Source organism: Coregonus lavaretus, assembly GCF_964263955.1.
Source record: "Coregonus lavaretus genome assembly, contig: HAP1_SCAFFOLD_8104, whole genome shotgun sequence".
Classification (NCBI taxonomy): domain Eukaryota; kingdom Metazoa; phylum Chordata; class Actinopteri; order Salmoniformes; family Salmonidae; genus Coregonus; species Coregonus lavaretus.
Window position 1 is genome coordinate 1 of NW_028156847.1, and position 22,876 is coordinate 22,876.

Here is a 22,876-nt window from a genome sequence, read left to right on the forward strand (position 1 = left end):
TCCTGGTCCGGCGATGCGTTTTCCGCCCTCTGCTGTGTTGTCACTTCCTGTCAGAACTTCAAGGTGCGCATCAAGTCTGCTGCTGCCCTCTCCGTCCCCGCCTGCCGTCATTGCTACGGTGATGCGGAGCGGTTCGGGCGTGTTTGGCGCTCACTGGCCGCGGCGTTGGAACACAGCGAGGAGACGCAGGACTTCCTGGAGTACCGCTACTGCTCCTCTCTCCGACACACACTCACACACGCCCTCACACACCTGCTACGACTCAGCCAATCACAGGACATGCCTGCCCTGGGGGTGTCGCTCGTCATGGAGAAGGGGAGGGGCTTCAAGGAACACCTGGTGAAATACCTGAGAGGGGGAGGAGGGACGGAGGGAGGGAGAGGAGGAGGGACGGAGGGAGGGAGAGGAGGAGGGACGGAGGGAGGGATGGAGGGGGAGAGAGAGAGAGAGGGGGAGGAGAGGGTGAGGACTCTGGGAGAGACGCTGGAGAGACTGAGGGGTCTGTGTGTAGGGAGGGAGGGAGGAGAAGAGGAGAGGAGTGTGGCGGTGGTGGTGGCCTTTCTGGAGGACGTTCTGAGGAGCTGTGAGGAGCTGAAGGTCACACCCTCAGATTGACCCCTGACCTCTGACCCCACACTGTAGCCCAACTTCGTTTCTCTCATCCCCTTCATGAATTTAGGATTTGCATGATGGACAAGAGGGGGAGTTTCCACAACAGTCCCTTAAGTGAACGAGTGAAAACTTCAGGAAGGAGAGGGGTAACAGAATGGGACTTGGAGAGGAAGAATGGGACTTGGAGAGGAAGGAGAGGGGTAACAGAATGGGACTTGGAGAGGGGTAACAGAATGGGACTTGGAGAGGGGTAACAGAATGGGACTTGGAGAGGAAGGAGAGGGGTAACAGAATGGGACTTGGAGAGGAAGGAGAGGGGTAACAGAATGGGACTTGGAGAGGAAGGAGAGGGGTAACAGAATGGGACTTGGAGAGGAAGGAGAGGGGTAACAGAATGGGACTTGGAGAGGAAGGAGAGGGGTAACAGAATGGGACTTGGAGAGGGGTAACAGAATGGGACTTGGAGAGGAAGGAGAGGGGTAACAGAATGGGACTTGGAGAGGAAGGAGAGGGGTAACAGAATGGGACTTGGAGAGGAAGGAGAGGGGTAACAGAATGGGACTTGGAGAGGAAGGAGAGGGGTAACAGAATGGGACTTGGAGAGGAAGGAGAGGGATAACAGAATGGGACTTGGAGAGGGGTAACAGAATGGGACTTGGAGAGGAAGGAGAGGGGTAACAGAATGGGACTTGGAGAGGAAGGAGAGGGGTAACAGAATGGGACTTGGAGAGGAAGGAGAGGGGTAACAGAATGGGACTTGGAGAGGAAGGAGAGGGGTAACAGAATGGGACTTGGAGAGGAAGGAGAGGGGTAACAGAATGGGACTTGGAGAGGAAGGAGAGGGGTAACAGAATGGGACTTGGAGAGGAAGGAGAGGGGTAACAGAATGGGACTTGGAGAGGAAGGAGAGGGGTAACAGAATGGGACTTGGAGAGGGGTAACAGAATGGGACTTGGAGAGGAAGAATGGGACTTGGAGAGGAAGGAGAGGGGTAACAGAATGGGACTTGGAGAGGAGGACCGTTTCTGTGTTCAGGTCTAGAGAGTTGTCGACTGTGGAACGGCCAACTGTCACCTTTCCCAGTGTTTTATTCAGCTTAGAAAGTTATAAATCAATGATTCCTGATGTTGTTAAAGCCTTACTGCTATTATTAGTATTACTGTTGTTATTACAGTACTGCTATTATAGAATTACAGCGCTATTATTACTGTTATAATATTACAATACTATTATTACTGTTATAATATTACAATACTATTATTACTGTTATAATATTACAATACTATTATTACTGTTATAATATTACAATACTATTGCTGTAGAAGTTCTGTCGTAGCCGGCCGCGACCGGGAGACCCATGGGGCGGCGCACAATTGGCCCAGCGTCGTCCAGGGTAGGGGAGGGAATGGCCGGCAGGGATGTAGCTCAGTTGGTAGAGCATGGTGTTTGCAACGCCAGGGTTGTGTGTTCGATTCCCATGGGGGGCCAGTATAAAAAATAAAAAAAATGATGTATGCACTCACTAACTGTAAGTGGCTCTGGATAAGAGCGTCTGCTAAATGACTAAAATGTAAATGTAAGTTGATTACAAAACTATTATTAGTTATATGATTACCGTATTGTTATTTCTACTGTGTGTTTATCATTAAACTAGGCTAGCGTCCGCTGGTCCAATGTTCCTTATCTCGCGTCCCAGTGTTATTGATGGTCTGATGACCTAATGAACCCTGTGGCTCTGTCTGTGTGACTTCTGATGTAACTTACTCTGAACCGGCTTAGAAAATTATGCCGAGAAAATATGAAAATGATTACACAAATCGACATGGGATTAACATGAAATCTGCCATTGCAACAAAATAAACCAAGAGCCACTTGTGGAAAATCCTACAATTATTAAGATTAGAATCTGAGAAGAGCACATGATGTAATCCAACATCTGGTATGGTAAATGGTACAGAGAAATGAGTTTCAGCAGATACGTTAATAACCACATTTATTGTAAAAATATATATTTTTTACATCTGCATTTAGCGATAGTGAATTAGCGATAGTAATTTCTATATACTTCAAGGTATATTATCAAAAACGCTTAAGCTGATTGGATAGACAAGATCTGACATACACTGACTGTACAAAACATTAGGAACACCTTCCTAATATTGAGTTGCTCCCCCTTTTGCCCTCAGAACAGCCTCAACTCGTCGGGGCATGGACTCTACAAGGTGTTGAAAGCGTTCCACAGGGATGCTGGCCCATGTTGACTCCAATGCTTCCCACAGTTGTGTCAAGTTGGCTGGATGTCCTTTGGGTGGTGGACCATTCTCAATACACACGGAAAGCTGTTGAGCTTGAAAAACCCAGCAGCATTGCAGTCTCTTAACTGTTTCAGATGGGAGGTCCCAGAGAGATCAGGTCCAGGAGTTTCTAACTGGATCAGATGGGAGGTCCCAGAGAGATCAGGTCCAGGAGTTTCTAACTGGATCAGATGGGAGGTCCCAGAGAGATCAGGTCCAGGAGTTTCTAACTGGATCAGATGGGAGGTCCCAGAGAGATCAGGTCCAGGAGTTTCTAACTGGATCAGATGGGAGGTCCCAGAGAGATCAGGTCCAGGAGTTTCTAACTGGATCAGATGGGAGGTCCCAGAGAGATCAGGTCCAGGAGTTTCTAACTGGATCAGATGGGAGGTCCCAGAGAGATCAGGTCCAGGAGTTTCTAACTGGATCAGATGGGAGGTCCCAGAGAGATCAGGTCCAGGAGTTTCTAACTGGATCAGATGGGAGGTCCCAGAGAGATCAGGTCCAGGAGTTTCTAACTGGATCCGATGGGAGGTCCCAGAGAGATCAGGTCCAGGAGTTTCTAACTGGATCAGATGGGAGGTACCAGTGGAGTTGACTCCGTACGTCTCCAAGTTGAACATCTCACTGGCTCCCAACCATTAGACTACCCATTAGACTACCCATTAGTCTACCCATTAGACTACCCATTAGACTACCCATTAGTCTACCCATTAGTCTACCCATTAGACTACCCATTAGACTACCTATTAGACTACCCATTAGACTACCCATTAGACTACCCATGAGTCTAACTATTAGACTACCCATTAGACTACCCATTAGACTACCCATTAGACTACCCATTAGACTACCCATTAGACTACCCATGAGTCTAACTATTAGACTACCCATTAGACTACCCATTAGACTACCCATTAGTCTACCCATGAGTCTAACTATTAGATGGAAGAGAGATGTTTTTTTATTTAACCTTAATTTTAACAGGGAAGACATATTGAGACCTAAGTCTATTTTTCAAATGCGCCCTGTATAATACAACATAAATATACACATTAAACCCCAAATATCGCTGCACAGCTATATTCAGCTCTCTCCAGAGATGTTTGATCGGGTTCAAGTCCGGGCTCTGGCTGGGCCACTCAAGGACATTCAGAGACTTGTCCCGAAGCCAGTCCTACGTTGTCTTGGCTCTGTGATTAGGGTCGTTGTCCTTTTGAAAGGTGAACCGTCGCCCCAGTCTGAGGTCCTGAGCGCTCTGGAGCAGGTTTTCATCAAGGATCTCGCTGTACTTTGCTCCGTTCATCTTTTCCCCGATCCTGACTAGTCTCCCAGTCCCTGCCACTGAAAAACATCCCCACAGCATGATGCTGCCCCCACCATGCTTCACTGTAGGGATGGTGCCAGGTTTCCTCCAGAAGTGACGCTTGGCATTCAGGCCAAAGAGTTCAATCTTGGTTTCATCAGACCAGAGAATCTTGTTTATCATGGTCTGAGAGTCCTTTAGGTGACTTTTGGCAAACTCCAAGCGGGCTGTCATGTGCCTTTTACTGAGGAGTGGCTTCCGTCTGGCCACTCTACCATAAAGGCCTGATTGGTGGAGTGCTGCAGAGATGGTTGTCCTTCTGGAAGGTTCTCCCATCGCCATAGAGGAACTCTGGAGCTGTCAGAGTGACCATCAGGTTCTTTGTCAACCACCTGACCAAGGCCCTTCACCCCCGATTGCTCAGTTTGGCCGGGCGGCCAGCTCTAGGAAGAGTCTTGGTGGTTCCAAACTTCTTCCATTTAAGAATGATGGAGGCCACTGTGTTCTAGGGGACCTTCAATGCTGCAGAAATGTTTTGGTACCCTTCCCCAGATCTGTGCCTCAACACAATCCTGTCTCGGAGCTCTACGGACAATTCCTTCGACCTCATGGCTTGGTTTTTGCTCTGACATGCACTGTCAATTGTGGGACCTTATGTAGACAGGTGTGTGCCTTTCCAAGTCATGTCCAATCAATTGAATTGACCACAGGTGGACTCCAATCAAGTTGTAGAAACATCTCAAGGATGATCACTGGAAACAGGATGCACCTGACCTCAATTTCGAGTCTCATAGTAAAGGGTCTGAATACTTTTGTAAATAAGGTATTGTATTTTTTTTTAACAATTTTTGCTTTTTCATTATGGAGTATTGTGTGTAGATTGATGAGGATTTTTATTTATTTAATCATTTTTAGAATAAGGCTGTAACGTAACAAAATGTGGTCAAGGGGTCTGAATACTTTCCGAATGCTCTGTAATTATGAGTTGTATTTCCAATGGTGTTTGTTCTTCACTGGTTGCCCTTTTCTTGTGGCAACAGGTCACAAATCTTGCTGCTGTGATGGCACACTGTGGTATTTCACCCAATAGATATGGGAGTTTATCACAATTGGATTTGTTTTAGAATTATTTGTGGATCTCTGTAATCTGAGGGAAATATGTGTCTCTAATATGGTCATACATTTGGCAGGAGGTTAGGAAGTGCAGCTCAGTTTCCACCTCATTTTGTGGGCAGTGTTCTCTTGAGAGCCAGGTCTGCCTACGGCAGCCTTTCTCAATAGCAAGGCTATGTTCACCGAGTCTGTACATAGTCAAAGCTTTCCTTAATTTTGGGTCAGTCACAGTGGTCAGGTATTCTGCCACTGTGTACTCTATGTTTAGGGCCAAATATCATTCTAGTTTGCTCTGTGTTTTTGTTAATTCTTTCCAATGTGTCAAGTAATTATCTTTTAGTTTTCACTTGATTTGGTTGGGTCTAATTGTGTTGCAGTCCTGGGTCTCTGTTTGTGTTTGTGAACAGAGCCCCAGGACCAGCTTGCTTAGGGGGCTCTTCTCCAGGTTCTTCTCTCTGTAGGTGATGGCTTTGTTATGGAAGGTTTGGGAATCGCTTCCTTTTAGGTGGTTGTAGAATTTAACAGCTCTTTTTTTGGCTTTTGATAATTAGCGGGGATCAGCCTAATTCTACTCTGCATGCATTATTTGGTGATTTACATTGTACACAGAGGATATTTTTGCTGAATTCTGCATGCAGGCTCTCAATTTGGTGTTTGTCCCATTTTGTGAATACTTGGTTGGTGAGCGGACCCCAGACCTCACAACCATAAACGGCAATGGGTTCTATAACTGATTCAAGTATTTTTTTTATCCAGATCCTAATTGGAATGTTGAATTTTATGTTCCTTTTGATGACATAAAGGCCCTTCTTGCCTTGTCTCTCAGATCGTTCACAGCTTTGTGGAAGTTACCTGTGGTGCTGATGTTTAGGCCGAGTTATGTATAGTTTTTTGTGTGCTCTAGGGCAACGGTGTCTAGATGGAATTTGTATGTATGGTCCTGGCAACTGGACCTTTTTGGAAAATCAGTATTTTTGTCTTACTGATATTTACTGTCAGGGCCCAGGTCTGACATAATCTGTGCAGAAGATCTAGGTGCTGCTGTAGGCCCTCCTTGGTTGGTGACAGAAGCACCAGATCATCAGCAAACAGTAGACATTTGACTTCAGATTCTAGTAGGGTGAGGCCGGGTGCTGCAGACTGTTCTAGTGCCCTCGCCAATTCGTTGATATATATATATGTTGAAGAGGGTGGGGCTCAGGCTGCATCCCTGTCTCACCCCACGGCCCTGTGGAAATAAATGTGTATTGTTTTGCAAATTTCAACCACACACTTGTTGCTTGTGTACATGGATTTTATAATGTCGTATGTTTTTCCCCCAACACTGCTTTCCATCAATTTGTATAGCAGACCCTCATGCCAAATTGAGTCAAAAGCTTGTTTGAAATCAACAAAGCATGAGAAGACTTTGCCTTTGTTTTGTTTGTTTGTCAGTTAGAGCGTGCAGGGTGAATACGTGGTCTGTCGTACGGTAATTTGGTAAAAAGCCAATTTGACATTTGCTCAGTACATTGTTTTCACTGTGAAAATGAACTAGTCTGCTGTTAATGATAATGCGGAGGATTTCCCCAAAGTTGCTGTTGACTCATATCCCATGGAAGTTATTGGGGTCAAATTTGTCTCCACTTTTGTGGATTGGGGTGATCAGTCCTTGTTTCCAAATATTGAGGAAGATGCCAGGGCTGAGGATGATGTTAAAGAGTTTAAGTATAGCCAATTGGAATTTGTGGTCTGTATATTTTATCATTTCATTGAGGATACCATCAACACCACAGGCCTTTTTGGGTTGAAAGTTTGTATTTTGTCCTGTAGTTCATTCAATGTAATTGGAGAATCCAGTGGGTTCTGGTAATCTTTAATAGCTGACTCTAGGATTTTTTTATTGATCATGTCTATGTTTTTGCTGTTTGTTCTTTGTTATAGGCCCAAAAAGATTGGAGAAGTGGTTTACCCATACATCTCCGTTTTGGATAGATAACTCTTCGTGTTGTTGTTTGTTTTCCAAATTTCCCAGAAGTGGTTAGAGTCTATGGATTCTTCAATTACATTGAGCTGATTTCTGGCATGCTGTTCCTTCTTTTTCCGTAGTGTATTTCTGTATTGTTTCTACACTACTTTCCTTCCATCTATAACATTTCTTAATATTATACAGTTCCTTTGGCTTTGATGCCTCATGATTGAGTATTGCTCTGTTCAAGTTGACTGTGATTTTGCTGTGGTCTGATAGGGGTGTCAGTGGGCTGACTGTGAATGGTCTGAGAGACTCTGGGTTGAGGTCAGTGATAAAGTAGTCTACAGTACTACTGTCAAGAGATGAGCTGTAGGTGTACCTACCATAGGAGTCCCCTCGAAGCCTGCCATTGACTATGTGCAGATCCAGATCCCGTTTTTGTTGGTTGTTTTGTCATAGTTGCGTATAGGGAGGCATATTTGGGAGGGGATTTATCCCCCTGTGTGCTGAGGGTGTCAGGTTCTTATCCAGTTCTGGCATTTAGGTCGCCACAGACTAGTACATGTCCCTGGGTCTGGTAATGATTGATTTCCCCCTCCAGGATGGAGAAGCTGTCTTCATTAAAGTATGGGGATTATATTGGGGGGATATAGGTAGCACACATGAGGACATTGATCTCTGTTGAGATAATTTCCTTATTAATTTCTAGCCAGATTTAAAATGTTCCTGTCTTGACAAATTTAATAGAGTGAGTTAGGTCTGCTCTATACCAAATTAGCATACCCCCTGAGTCCCTTCCCTGTTTCACACCTGGTAGTTTGGTGGATGGGACTACCAGCTCTCTGTAACCTAGAGGGCAACCAGTGGGTCCGTCTCCTCTATACCATGTTTCCCGAGTGCCACTAGAGATCCTGGTTCGAATCCAGGCTCTGCTGTAGCCGGCCGCAACCGGGAGACCAATGGGGCGGCGCACAATTGGCCCAGCGTCGTCCAGGGTAGGGGAGGGAATGGCCGGCAGTTGGTAGAGCATGGCGTTTGCAACGCCAGGGTTGTGGGTTCGATTCCCATGGGGTATGAAAATAAAAAAGAATAATGTATGCACTAACTGTAAGTCGCTCTGGATAAGAGCGTCTGCTAAATGACGTAAATGTAATGTAATGTAAATGTAATGTTTCTTCTAGGATGACAATGTCTGTATTTCCGATTTCTTTGATGAAGTCCAGGTTCCTGCTCTTTAGGCCAAAGGCAGATGCCCTCAGGCCTTGTATATTCCAGGATGAGATAGTGAAGGCTTTGTGTTCCATGGTGTCTAGTGTGTCTCTCATGTTGAGGTCCTTGCTGCAGGGGCAGAAGGGGCATAAGACTGATCTGGGGGGCCTATATAGGGTGTGGCTAGGGTTTGTTTGGGGAGGGGTTGACTGGTTGGGGTGGGGATGTGGCTGGTGGTGCTGTGGTTTGGGTGCAGGTCCTCTTGGTGTTGATCCTCTTGGTGCAGGTCCTCTTGGTGCTGGTCCTCTTGGTGTTGATCCTCTTGGTGCAGGTCCTCTTGGTGCAGGTCCTCTTGGTGCAGGTCCTCTTGGTGCAGGTCCTCTTGGTGCAGGTCCTCTTGGTGCTGGTCCTCTTGGTGTTGATCCTCTTGGTGTTGATCCTCTTGGTGCAGGTCCTCTTGGTGCAGGTCCTCTTGGTGCAGGTCCTCTTGGTGTTGATCCTCTTGGTGTTGATCCTCTTGGTGTTGATCCTCTTGGTGTTGATCCTCTTGGTGCAGGTCCTCTTGGTGCAGGTCCTCTTGGTGCAGGTCCTCTTGGTGCAGGTCCTCTTGGTGCAGGTCCTCTTGGTGTTGATCCTCTTGGTGTTGATCCTCTTGGTGCAGGTCCTCTTGGTGCAGGTCCTCTTGGTGCAGGTCCTCTTGGTGCAGGTCCTCTTGGTGCAGGTCCTCTTGGTGTTGATCCTCTTGGTGTTGATCCTCTTGGTGTTGATCCTCTTGGTGTTGATCCTCTTGGTGCAGGTCCTCTTGGTGCAGGTCCTCTTGGTGCAGGTCCTCTTGGTGCAGGTCCTCTTGGTGCAGGTCCTCTTGGTGTTGATCCTCTTGGTGTTGATCCTCTTGGTGCAGGTCCTCTTGGTGCAGGTCCTCTTGGTGCAGGTCCTCTTGGTGCAGGTCCTCTTGGTGCAGGTCCTCTTGGTGTTGATCCTCTTGGTGTTGATCCTCTTGGTGCAGGTCCTCTTGGTGCAGGTCCTCTTGGTGTTGATCCTCTTGGTGCAGGTCCTCTTGGTGCAGGTCCTCTTGGTGCAGGTCCTCATGGTGCAGGTCCTCTTGGTGCAGGTCCTCTTGGTGCAGGTCCTCTTGGTGTTGAACCTCTTGGTGCTGGTCCTCTTGGTGCTGGTCCTCTTGGTGCAGGTCCTCTTGGTGCTGGTCCTCTTGGTGCAGGTCCTCTTGGTGTTGAACCTCTTGGTGCAGGTCCTCTTGGTGTTGATCCTCTTGGTGTTGATCCTCTTGGTGTTGATCCTCTTGGTGCAGGTCCTCTTGGTGCAGGTCCTCTTGGTGCAGGTCCTCTTGGTGCAGGTCCTCTTGGTGCAGGTCCTCTTGGTGCAGGTCCTCTTGGTGCTGGTCCTCTTGGTGTTGATCCTCTTGGTGTTGATCCTCTTGGTGCAGGTCCTCTTGGTGCAGGTCCTCTTGGTGCAGGTCCTCTTGGTGCAGGTCCTCTTGGTGCAGGTCCTCTTGGTGCTGGTCCTCTTGGTGTTGATCCTCTTGGTGTTGATCCTCTTGGTGTTGATCCTCTTGGTGCAGGTCCTCTTGGTGCAGGTCCTCATGGTGCAGGTCCTCTTGGTGCAGGTCCTCTTGGTGCAGGTCCTCTTGGTGCAGGTCCTCTTGGTGCTGGTCCTCTTGGTGTTGATCCTCTTGGTGCTGGTCCTCTTGGTGCAGGTCCTCTTGGTGCGGACCCTCTTGGTGCAGGTCCTCTTGGTGCAGGTCCTCTTGGTGCAGGTCCTCTTGGTGTTGGTCCTCTTGGTGCAGGTCCTCTTGGTGTTGATCCTCTTGGTGCTGGTCCTCTTGGTGTTGATCCTCTTGGTGTTGATCCTCTTGGTGCAGGTCCTCTTGGTGCAGGTCCTCTTAGTGCAGGTCCTCTTGGTGTTGATCCTCTTGGTGCAGGTCCTCTTGGTGCAGGTCCTCTTGGTGCAGGTCCTCTTGGTGCAGGTCCTCTTGGTGTTGGTCCTCTTGGTGCAGGTCCTCTTGGTGCGGATCCTCTTGGTGCGGGTCCTCTTGGTGCAGGTCCTCTTGGTGCAGGTCCTCTTGGTGTTGGTCCTCTTGGTGCAGGTCCTCTTGGTGCAGGTCCTCTTGGTGTGGATCCTCCAGGGGGGGTCTCACAGTTCTGGGAGGGTGTCTCGCTGGTCTGGGCGGGGTCTGTTTCTCTATTGCTCCTATGTGAGGTGCTGCGGCTGTGGTTGAGGGTGATGTCCTTCAGGGTCCTGGCAAAGGTGGGGACTGCTGCCTTGTATAGGTGGGCCAGGTCCTAAAGGCTGTTCCAGTCCAGGGTGGAGTGGTGGGCCAGGCCCTAAAGGCTGTTCCAGTCCAGGGTGGAGTGGTGGGCCTGGTAAACATTTGGCTTTGATGCACAGTCTCGGGAAATGCTTCCATTCACCTGCTGTATGGTGGTAGGGGGACCCTAGTGGCAGGGGGACCCTAGTGGCTGGGGGACCCTAGTGGCTGGGGGACCCTAGTGGCTGGGGGACCCTAGTGGCAGGGGGACCCTAGTGGCAGGGGGACCCTAGTGGCTGGGGGACCCTAGTGGCTGGGGGACCCTAGTGGCTTGGGGACCCTAGTGGCTGGGGGACCCTAGTGGCAGGGGTACCCTAGTGGCTGGGGGACCCTAGTGGCTGGGGGACCCTAGTGGCTGGGGGACCCTAGTGGCTGGGGGACCCTAGTGGCAGGGGGACCCTAGTGGTTGGGGGACCCTAGTGGCTGGGGGACCCTAGTGGCTGGGGGACCCTAGTGCATTATGATGTGGCTGGGGGACCCTAGTGGCTGGGGGACCCTAGTGGCTGGGGGACCCTAGTGGCTGGGGGACCCTAGTGGCAGGGGGACCCTAGTGGCAGGGGGACCCTAGTGGCAGGGGGACCCTAGTGGCTGGGGGACCCTAGTGGCTGGTGGACCCTAGTGGCTGGGGGACCCTAGTGGCAGGGGGACCCTAGTGGCAGGGGGACCCTAGTGGCTGGGGGACCCTAGTGGCTGGGGGACCCTAGTGGCTGGGGGACCCTAGTGGCAGGGGGACCCTAGTGGCTGGGGGACCCTAGTGGCAGGGGGACCCTAGTGGCAGGGGGACCCTAGTGGCTGGGGGAGCCTAGTGGCTGGGGGACCCTAGTGCATTATGATGTGGCAGGGGGACCCTAGTCTGTCCAGCTCCAGGACACGCTGTGTGTTCGGACACCAGAGTTTAGCCACTTGGTGTTTTGGAAAAAGTTTCCTCATCAATTTATTTCCCATTTGAGTCAATATGGAGCACAATCTCTGGCTTTTGTATGTCCTCAGTGGGTGTAGGGGTGTTGTCAGGAGAGCTATCCGGTGGGCTGACGGGGGGGATGCCAGAAGGGGGAGTCCTGCTGGTTTGGTGGATCCTGCCTTGTCTGTCCTGCTGTGGTGTTAAGGCTGTGGTGGAGGTCTGAAGTTGGGCTGTTCTGTTGGGTTCTCTGGGGGGATAGCTAGCTCTCTCATGAGTGGTTGATTGTCACACCTCAGCTTTCTCACCTCCTGCAGTGCTGTTAGCTGTGCCATGTGTTCCTCTCTCTCCTCCTTAAGTTCTCTCACCTCAGACCGGAGCTTCAGCAAATGTACATTATCCTAGGGGCATTGAAAGACATAATGTAAGTAACCTAATTTATGTCCCTCTTACTGCCCTGAATGCCTCTGCTGATCCTACAGCTATTGTATGCAGTAATTATATGCCTGTGAACCAGAGTAATACTGTTAGCACTGTGGTGTGCCCTAGTAGGAAGTCCACAGTGTGCAGATCACCATTCTTCTCCCAGTGTATATTGGAAAGCAGATTGAACCAGGTTTTCCTCTAGGATCTATGACTAGACTAGACTGAACTATGACTAGACTGAACTATGACTAGAGTAGACTGAACTATGACTAGAGTAGACTGAACTATGACTAGAGTAGACTGAACTATGACTAGAGTAGACTGAACTATGACTAGAGTAGACTGAACTATGACTAGAGTAGACTGAACTATGACTAGAGTAGACTGAACTATGACTAGAGTAGACTGAACTATGACTAGAGTAGACTGAACTATGACTAGAGTAGACTGAACTATGACTAGACTGAACTATGACTAGACTGAACTATGACTAGACTGAACTATGACTAGAGTAGACTGAACTATGACTAGAGTAGACTGAACTATGACTAGACTGAACTATGACTAGAGTAGACTGAACTATGACTAGACTGAACTATGACTAGACTGAACTATGACTAGACTAGACTGAACTATGACTAGACTGAACTATGACTAGAGTAGACTGAACTATGACTAGACTGAACTATGACTAGAGTAGACTGAACTATGACTAGACTGAACTATGACTAGACTGAACTATGACTAGACTGAACTATGACTAGACTAGACTGAACTATGACTAGACTGAACTATGACTAGAGTAGACTGAACTATGACTAGAGTAGACTGAACTATGACTAGACTGAACTATGACTAGACTGAACTATGACTAGACTAGACTGAACTATGACTAGACTGAACTATGACTAGAGTAGACTGAACTATGACTAGAGTAGACTGAACTATGACTAGACTGAACTATGACTAGAGTAGACTGAACTATGACTAGAGTAGACTGAACTATGACTAGACTGAACTATGACTAGAGTAGACTGAACTATGACTAGAGTAGACTGAACTATGACTAGAGTAGACTGAACTATGACTAGAGTAGACTGAACTATGACTAGAGTAGACTGAACTATGACTAGAGTAGACTGAACTATGACTAGACTGAACTATGACTAGAGTAGACTGAACTATGACTAGAGTAGACTGAACTATGACTAGACTGAACTATGACTAGAGTAGACTGAACTATGACTAGACTGAACTATGACTAGAGTAGACTGAACTATGACTAGACTGAACTATGACTAGACTGAACTATGACTAGACTAGACTGAACTATGACTAGAGTAGACTGAACTATGACTAGAGTAGACTGAACTATGACTAGAGTAGACTGAACTATGACTAGAGTAGACTGAACTATGACTAGAGTAGACTGAACTATGACTAGAGTGAACTATGACTAGAGTAGACTGAACTATGACTAGACTGAACTATGACTAGACTGAACTATGACTAGACTAGACTGAACTATGACTAGAGTAGACTGAACTATGACTAGAGTAGACTGAACTATGACTAGACTGAACTATGACTAGAGTAGACTGAACTATGACTAGAGTAGACTGAACTATGACTAGACTGAACTATGACTAGAGTAGACTGAACTATGACTAGACTGAACTATGACTAGAGTAGACTGAACTATGACTAGACTGAACTATGACTAGAGTAGACTGAACTATGACTAGACTGAACTATGACTAGACTGAACTATGACTAGACTAGACTGAACTATGACTAGAGTAGACTGAACTATGACTAGACTGAACTATGACTAGAGTAGACTGAACTATGACTAGACTGAACTATGACTAGACTGAACTATGACTAGACTAGACTGAACTATGACTAGAGTAGACTGAACTATGACTAGAGTAGACTGAACTATGACTAGACTGAACTATGACTAGACTGAACTATGACTAGAGTAGACTGAACTATGACTAGAGTAGACTGAACTATGACTAGACTGAACTATGACTAGAGTAGACTGAACTATGACTAGAGTAGACTGAACTATGACTAGAGTAGACTGAACTATGACTAGAGTAGACTGAACTATGACTAGACTGAACTATGACTAGACTGAACTATGACTAGACTGAACTATGACTAGAGTAGACTGAACTATGACTAGACTGAACTATGACTAGAGTAGACTGAACTATGACTAGACTGAACTATGACTAGAGTAGACTGAACTATGACTAGAGTAGACTTAACTATGACTAGAGTAGACTGAACTATGACTAGACTGAACTATGACTAGAGTAGACTGAACTATGACTAGAGTAGACTGAACTATGACTAGAGTAGACTGAACTATGACTAGAGTAGACTGAACTATGACTAGAGTAGACTGAACTATGACTAGAGTAGACTGAACTATGACTAGACTGAACTATGACTAGAGTAGACTGAACTATGACTAGACTGAACTATGACTAGAGTAGACTGAACTATGACTAGAGTAGACTGAACTATGACTAGACTGAACTATGACTAGAGTAGACTGAACTATGACTAGACTGAACTATGACTAGAGTAGACTGAACTATGACTAGAGTAGACTGAACTATGACTAGACTGAACTATGACTAGAGTAGACTGAACTATGACTAGAGTAGACTGAACTATGACTAGACTGAACTATGACTAGAGTAGACTGAACTATGACTAGACTGAACTATGACTAGAGTAGACTGAACTATGACTAGAGTAGACTGAACTATGACTAGAGTAGACTGAACTATGACTAGAGTAGACTGAACTATGACTAGAGTAGACTGAACTATGACTAGAGTAGACTGAACTATGACTAGACTGAACTATGACTAGAGTAGACTGAACTATGACTAGAGTAGACTGAACTATGACTAGAGTAGACTGAACTATGACTAGACTGAACTATGACTAGAGTAGACTGAACTATGACTAGAGTAGACTGAACTATGACTAGAGTAGACTGAACTATGACTAGACTGAACTATGACTAGAGTAGACTGAACTATGACTAGACTGAACTATGACTAGAGTAGACTGAACTATGACTAGAGTAGACTGAACTATGACTAGACTGAACTATGACTAGAGTAGACTGAACTATGACTAGAGTAGACTGAACTATGACTAGAGTAGACTGAACTATGACTAGACTGAACTATGACTAGAGTAGACTGAACTATGACTAGAGTAGACTGAACTATGACTAGACTGAACTATGACTAGACTGAACTATGACTAGAGTAGACTGAACTATGACTAGAGTAGACTGAACTATGACTAGAGTAGACTGAACTATGACTAGACTGAACTATGACTAGACTGAACTATGACTAGAGTAGACTGAACTATGACTAGAGTAGACTGAACTATGACTAGAGTAGACTGAACTATGACTAGACTGAACTATGACTAGACTGAACTATGACTAGAGTAGACTGAACTATGACTAGAGTAGACTGAACTATGACTAGACTGAACTATGACTAGAGTAGACTGAACTATGACTAGAGTAGACTGAACTATGACTAGACTGAACTATGACTAGAGTAGACTGAACTATGACTAGAGTAGACTGAACTATGACTAGAGTAGACTGAACTATGACTAGAGTAGACTGAACTATGACTAGACTGAACTATGACTAGACTGAACTATGACTAGAGTAGACTGAACTATGACTAGAGTAGACTGAACTATGACTAGAGTAGACTGAACTATGACTAGAGTAGACTGAACTATGACTAGAGTAGACTGAACTATGACTAGAGTAGACTGAACTATGACTAGACTGAACTATGACTAGAGTAGACTGAACTATGACTAGACTGAACTATGACTAGAGTAGACTGAACTATGACTAGAGTAGACTGAACTATGACTAGACTGAACTATGACTAGAGTAGACTGAACTATGACTAGAGTAGACTGAACTATGACTAGACTGAACTATGACTAGAGTAGACTGAACTATGACTAGACTGAACTATGACTAGAGTAGACTGAACTATGACTAGACTGAACTATGACTAGAGTAGACTGAACTATGACTAGAGTAGACTGAACTATGACTAGAGTAGACTGAACTATGACTAGACTGAACTATGACTAGAGTAGACTGAACTATGACTAGAGTAGACTGAACTATGACTAGACTGAACTATGACTAGAGTAGACTGAACTATGACTAGAGTAGACTGAACTATGACTAGAGTAGACTGAACTATGACTAGAGTAGACTGAACTATGACTAGAGTAGACTGAACTATGACTAGAGTAGACTGAACTATGACTAGACTGAACTATGAATAGAGTAGACTGAACTATGACTAGAGTAGACTGAACTATGACTAGAGTAGACTGAACTATGACTAGAGTAGACTGAACTATGACTAGACTGAACTATGACTAGAGTAGACTGAACTATGACTAGAGTAGACTGAACTATGACTAGACTGAACTATGACTAGAGTAGACTGAACTATGACTAGAGTAGACTGAACTATGACTAGACTGAACTATGACTAGAGTAGACTGAACTATGACTAGAGTAGAATGAACTATGACTAGAGTAGACTGAACTATGACTAGAGTAGACTGAACTATGACTAGAGTAGACTGAACTATGACTAGAGTAGACTGAACTATGACTAGACTGAACTATGAATAGAGTAGACTGAACTATGACTAGAGTAGACTGAACTATGACTAGAGTAGACTGAACTATGACTAGTCTGAACTATGACTAGAGTAGACTGAACTATGACTAGAGTAGACTGAACTATGACTAGACTGAACTATGACTAGAGTAGACTGAACTATGACTAGAGTAGACTGAACTATGACTAGACTGAACTATGACTAGAGTAGACTGAACTATGACTAGAGTAGACTGAACTATGACTAGACTGAACTATGACTAGAGTAGACTGAACTATGACTAGAGTAGACTGAACTATGACTAGACTGAACTATGACTAGAGTAGACTGAACTATGACTAGACTGAACTATGACTAGAGTAGACTGAACTATGACTAGAGTAGACTGAACTATGACTAGACTAGACTGAACTATGACTAGAGTAGACTGAACTATGACTAGAGTAGACTGAACTATGACTAGAGTAGACTGAACTATGACTAGACTGAACTATGACTAGAGTAGACTGAACTATGACTAGAGTAGAATGAACTATGACTAGAGTAGACTGAACTATGACTAGAGTAGACTGAACTATGACTAGAGTAGACTGAACTATGACTAGACTGAACTATGACTAGACTGAACTATGACTAGAGTAGACTGAACTATGACTAGAGTAGACTGAACTATGACTAGACTGAACTATGACTAGAGTAGACTGAACTATGACTAGAGTAGACTGAACTATGACTAGACTGAACTATGACTAGAGTAGACTGAACTATGACTAGAGTAGACTGAACTATGACTAGAGTAGACTGAACTATGACTAGAGTAGACTGAACTATGACTAGACTGAACTATGACTAGAGTAGACTGAACTATGACTAGAGTAGACTGAACTATGACTAGAGTAGACTGAACTATGACTAGAGTAGACTGAACTATGACTAGACTGAACTATGACTAGACTGAACTATGACTAGACTGAACTATGACTAGAGTAGACTGAACTATGACTAGAGTAGACTGAACTATGACTAGACTGAACTATGACTAGACTGAACTATGACTAGAGTAGACTGAAGTAGACTGAACTATGACTAGACTGAACTATGACTAGAGTAGACTGAACTATGACTAGAGTAGACTGAACTATGACTAGAGTAGACTGAACTATGACTAGACTGAACTATGACTAGAGTAGACTGAACTATGACTAGAGTAGACTGAACTATGACTAGACTTCACATGACTAGAGTAGACTGAACTATGACTAGAGTAGACTGAACTATGACTAGACTGAACTATGACTAGAGTAGACTGAACTATGACTAGACTGAACTATGACTAGAGTAGACTGAACTATGACTAGAGTAGACTGAACTATGACTAGACTGAACTATGACTAGAGTAGACTGAACTATGACTAGACTGAACTATGACTAGAGTAGACTGAACTATGACTAGACTGAACTATGACTAGAGTAGACTGAACTATGACTAGAGTAGACTGAACTATGACTAGAGTAGACTGAACTATGACTAGACTGAACTATGACTAGAGTAGACTGAACTATGACTAGAGTAGACTGAACTATGACTAGAGTAGACTGAACTATGACTAGACTGAAGTATGACTAGAGTAGACTGAACTATGACTAGAGTAGACTGAACTATGACTAGACTGAACTATGACTAGAGTAGACTGAACTATGACTAGACTGAACTATGACTAGAGTAGACTGAACTATGACTAGAGTAGATTTAACTATGACTAGAGTAGACTGAACTATGACTAGAGTAGACTGAACTATGACTAGAGTAGACTGAACTATGACTAGAGTAGACTGAACTATGACTAGACTGAACTATGACTAGAGTAGACTGAACTATGACTAGACTGAACTATGACTAGACTGAACTATGACTAGAGTAGACTGAACTATGACTAGAGTAGACTGAACTATGACTAGAGTAGACTGAACTATGACTAGAGTAGACTGAACTATGACTAGAGTAGACTGAACTATGACTAGAGTAGACTGAACTATGACTAAAGTAGACTGAACTATGACTAGAGTAGACTGAAGTAGACTGAACTATGACTAGACTGAACTATGACTAGAGTAGACTGAACTATGACTAGAGTAGACTGAACTATGACTAGAGTAGACTGAACTATGACTAGACTGAACTATGACTAGACTGAACTATGACTAGAGTAGACTGAACTATGACTAGAGTAGACTGAACTATGACTAGACAGAACTATGACTAGAGTAGACTGAACTATGACTAGAGTAGACTGAACTATGACTAGACTGAACTATGACTAGAGTAGACTGAACTATGACTAGAGTAGACTGAACTATGACTAGAGTAGACTGAACTATGACTAGAGTAGACTGAACTATGACTAGAGTAGACTGAACTATGACTAGAGTAGACTGAAGTAGACTGAACTATGACTAGACTGAACTATGATTAGAGTAGACTGAACTATGACTAGAGTAGACTGAACTATGACTAGAGTAGACTGAACTATGACTAGACTGAACTATGACTAGAGTAGACTGAACTATGACTAGAGTAGACTGAACTATGACTAGACTTCACATGACTAGAGTAGAATGAACTATGAGTAGACTGAACTATGACTAGAGTAGACTGAACTATGACTAGACTGAACTATGACTAGAGTAGACTGAACTATGACTAGACTGAACTATGACTAGAGTAGACTGAACTATGACTAGAGTAGACTGAACTATGACTAGACTGAACTATGACTAGAGTAGACTGAACTATGACTAGAGTAGACTGAACTATGACTAGAGTAGACTGAACTATGACTAGACTGAAGTATGACTAGAGTAGACTGAACTATGACTAGAGTAGACTGAACTATGACTAGACTGAACTATGACTAGAGTAGACTGAACTATGACTAGACTGAACTATGACTAGAGTAGACTGAACTATGACTAGAGTAGACTTAACTATGACTAGAGTAGACTGAACTATGACTAGAGTAGACTGAACTATGACTAGACTGAACTATGACTAGAGTAGACTGAACTATGACTAGAGTAGACTGAACTATGACTAGAGTAGACTGAACTATGACTAGAGTAGACTGAACTATGACTAGACTGAACTATGACTAGAGTAGACTGAACTATGACTAGACTGAACTATGACTAGACTGAACTATGACTAGAGTAGACTGAACTATGACTAGACTGAACTATGACTAGAGTAGACTGAACTATGACTAGACTGAACTATGACTAGAGTAGACTGAACTATGACTAGAGTAGACTGAACTATGACTAGAGTAGACTGAACTATGACTAGAGTAGACTGAACTATGACTAGAGTAGACTGAACTATGACTAGAGTAGACTGAACTATGACTAAAGTAGACTGAACTATGACTAGAGTAGACTGAACTATGACTAGAGTAGACTGAACTATGACTAGAGTAGACTGAACTATGACTAGAGTAGACTGAAGTAGACTGAACTATGACTAGACTGAACTATGATTAGAGTAGACTGAACTATGACTAGAGTAGACTGAACTATGACTAGAGTAGACTGAACTATGACTAGACTGAACTATGACTAGAGTAGACTGAACTATGACTAGAGTAGACTGAACTATGACTAGACTTCACATGACTAGAGTAGAATGAACTATGAGTAGACTGAACTATGACTAGAGTAGACTGAACTATGACTAGACTGAACTATGACTAGAGTAGACTGAACTATGACTAGACTGAACTATGACTAGAGTAGACTGAACTATGACTAGAGTAGACTGAACTATGACTAGAGTAGACTGAACTATGACTAGACTGAACTATGACTAGAGTAGACTGAACTATGACTAGAGTAGACTGAACTATGACTAGAGTAGACTGAACTATGACTAGACTGAACTATGACTAGAGTAGACTGAACTATGACTAGAGTAGACTGAACTATGACTAGACTGAACTATGACTAGAGTAGACTGAACTATGACTAGACTGAACTATGACTAGAGTAGACTGAACTATGACTAGAGTAGACTTAACTATGACTAGAGTAGACTGAACTATGACTAGAGTAGACTGAACTATGACTAGACTGAACTATGACTAGAGTAGACTGAACTATGACTAGAGTAGACTGAACTATGACTAGAGTAGACTGAACTATGACTAGAGTAGACTGAACTATGACTAGAGTAGACTGAACTATGACTAGAGTAGACTGAACTATGACTAGAGTAGACTGAACTATGACTAGAGTAGACTGAACTATGACTAGAGTAGACTGAACTATGACTAGAGTAGACTGAACTATGACTAGAGTAGACTGAACTATGACTAGACTGAACTATGACTAGAGTAGACTGAACTATGACTAGAGTAGACTGAACTATGACTAGACTGAACTATGACTAGACTGAACTATGACTAGAGTAGACTGAACTATGACTAGAGTAGACTGAACTATGACTAGACTGAACTATGACTAGAGTAGACTGAACTATGACTAGAGTAGACTGAACTATGACTAGAGTAGACTGAACTATGACTAGAGTAGACTGAACTATGACTAGAGTAGACTGAACTATGACTAGAGTAGACTGAACTATGACTAGAGTAGACTGAACTATGACTAGACTGAACTATGACTAGAGTAGACTGAACTATGACTAGAGTAGACTGAACTATGACTAGACTGAACTATGACTAGAGTAGACTGAACTATGACTAGAGTAGACTGAACTATGACTAGACTGAACTATGACTAGAGTAGACTGAACTATGACTAGAGTAGACTGAACTATGACTAGAGTAGACTGAACTATGACTAGAGTAGACTGAACTATGACTAGAGTAGACTGAACTATGACTAGAGTAGACTGAACTATGACTAGAGTAGACTGAACTATGACTAGACTGAACTATGACTAGACTGAACTATGACTAGAGTAGACTGAACTATGACTAGAGTAGACTGAACTATGACTAGACTGAACTATGACTAGACTGAACTATGACTAGAGTAGACTGAACTATGACTAGAGTAGACTGAACTATGACTAGAGTAGACTGAACTATGACTAGACTGAACTATGACTAGAGTAGACTGAACTATGACTAGAGTAGACTGAACTATGACTAGAGTAGACTGAACTATGACTAGACTGAACTATGACTAGAGTAGACTGAACTATGACTAGAGTAGACTGAACTATGACTAGAGTAGACTGAACTATGACTAGACTGAACTATGACTAGAGTAGACTGAACTATGACTAGACTGAACTATGACTAGAGTAGACTGAACTATGACTAGAGTAGACTGAACTATGACTAGACTGAACTATGACTAGAGTAGACTGAACTATGACTAGAGTAGACTGAACTATGACTAGACTGAACTATGACTAGAGTAGACTGAACTATGACTAGAGTAGACTGAACTATGACTAGAGTAGACTGAACTATGACTAGAGTAGACTGAACTATGACTAGACTGAACTATGACTAGAGTAGACTGAACTATGACTAGAGTAGACTGAACTATGACTAGAGTAGACTGAACTATGACTAGAGTAGACTGAACTATGACTAGACTGAAGTAGACTGAACTATGACTAGACTGAACTATGACTAGAGTAGACTGAACTATGACTAGAGTAGACTGAACTATGACTAGAGTAGACTGAACTATGACTAGAGTAGACTGAACTATGACTAGAGTAGACTGAACTATGACTAGACTGAACTATGACTAGAGTAGACTGAACTATGACTAGAGTAGACTGAACTATGACTAGACTGAACTATGACTAGAGTAGACTGAACTATGACTAGAGTAGACTGAACTATGACTAGACTGAACTATGACTAGAGTAGACTGAACTATGACTAGAGTAGAATGAACTATGACTAGAGTAGACTGAACTATGACTAGAGTAGACTGAACTATGACTAGAGTAGACTGAACTATGACTAGAGTAGACTGAACTATGACT

General features: G+C 44.0%; 1 protein-coding gene across 1 annotated transcript; it reads right to left on the reverse strand.

Moving 5' to 3' along the window:
- Positions 1–477: 477 nt before the first annotated feature.
- On the reverse strand, positions 478–7,686 carry LOC311119641 (uncharacterized protein; the record flags this gene model as incomplete). Its single annotated transcript, XM_084194311.1, has 3 exons — positions 478–1,207; positions 1,268–1,707; positions 7,660–7,686. 3 exons carry the CDS (start codon positions 7,684–7,686, stop codon positions 676–678), a joined length of 999 nt encoding a protein of 332 aa, XP_084050437.1. The 3' UTR covers positions 478–675.
- Between the last annotated feature and the right edge of the window lie 15,190 nt (positions 7,687–22,876).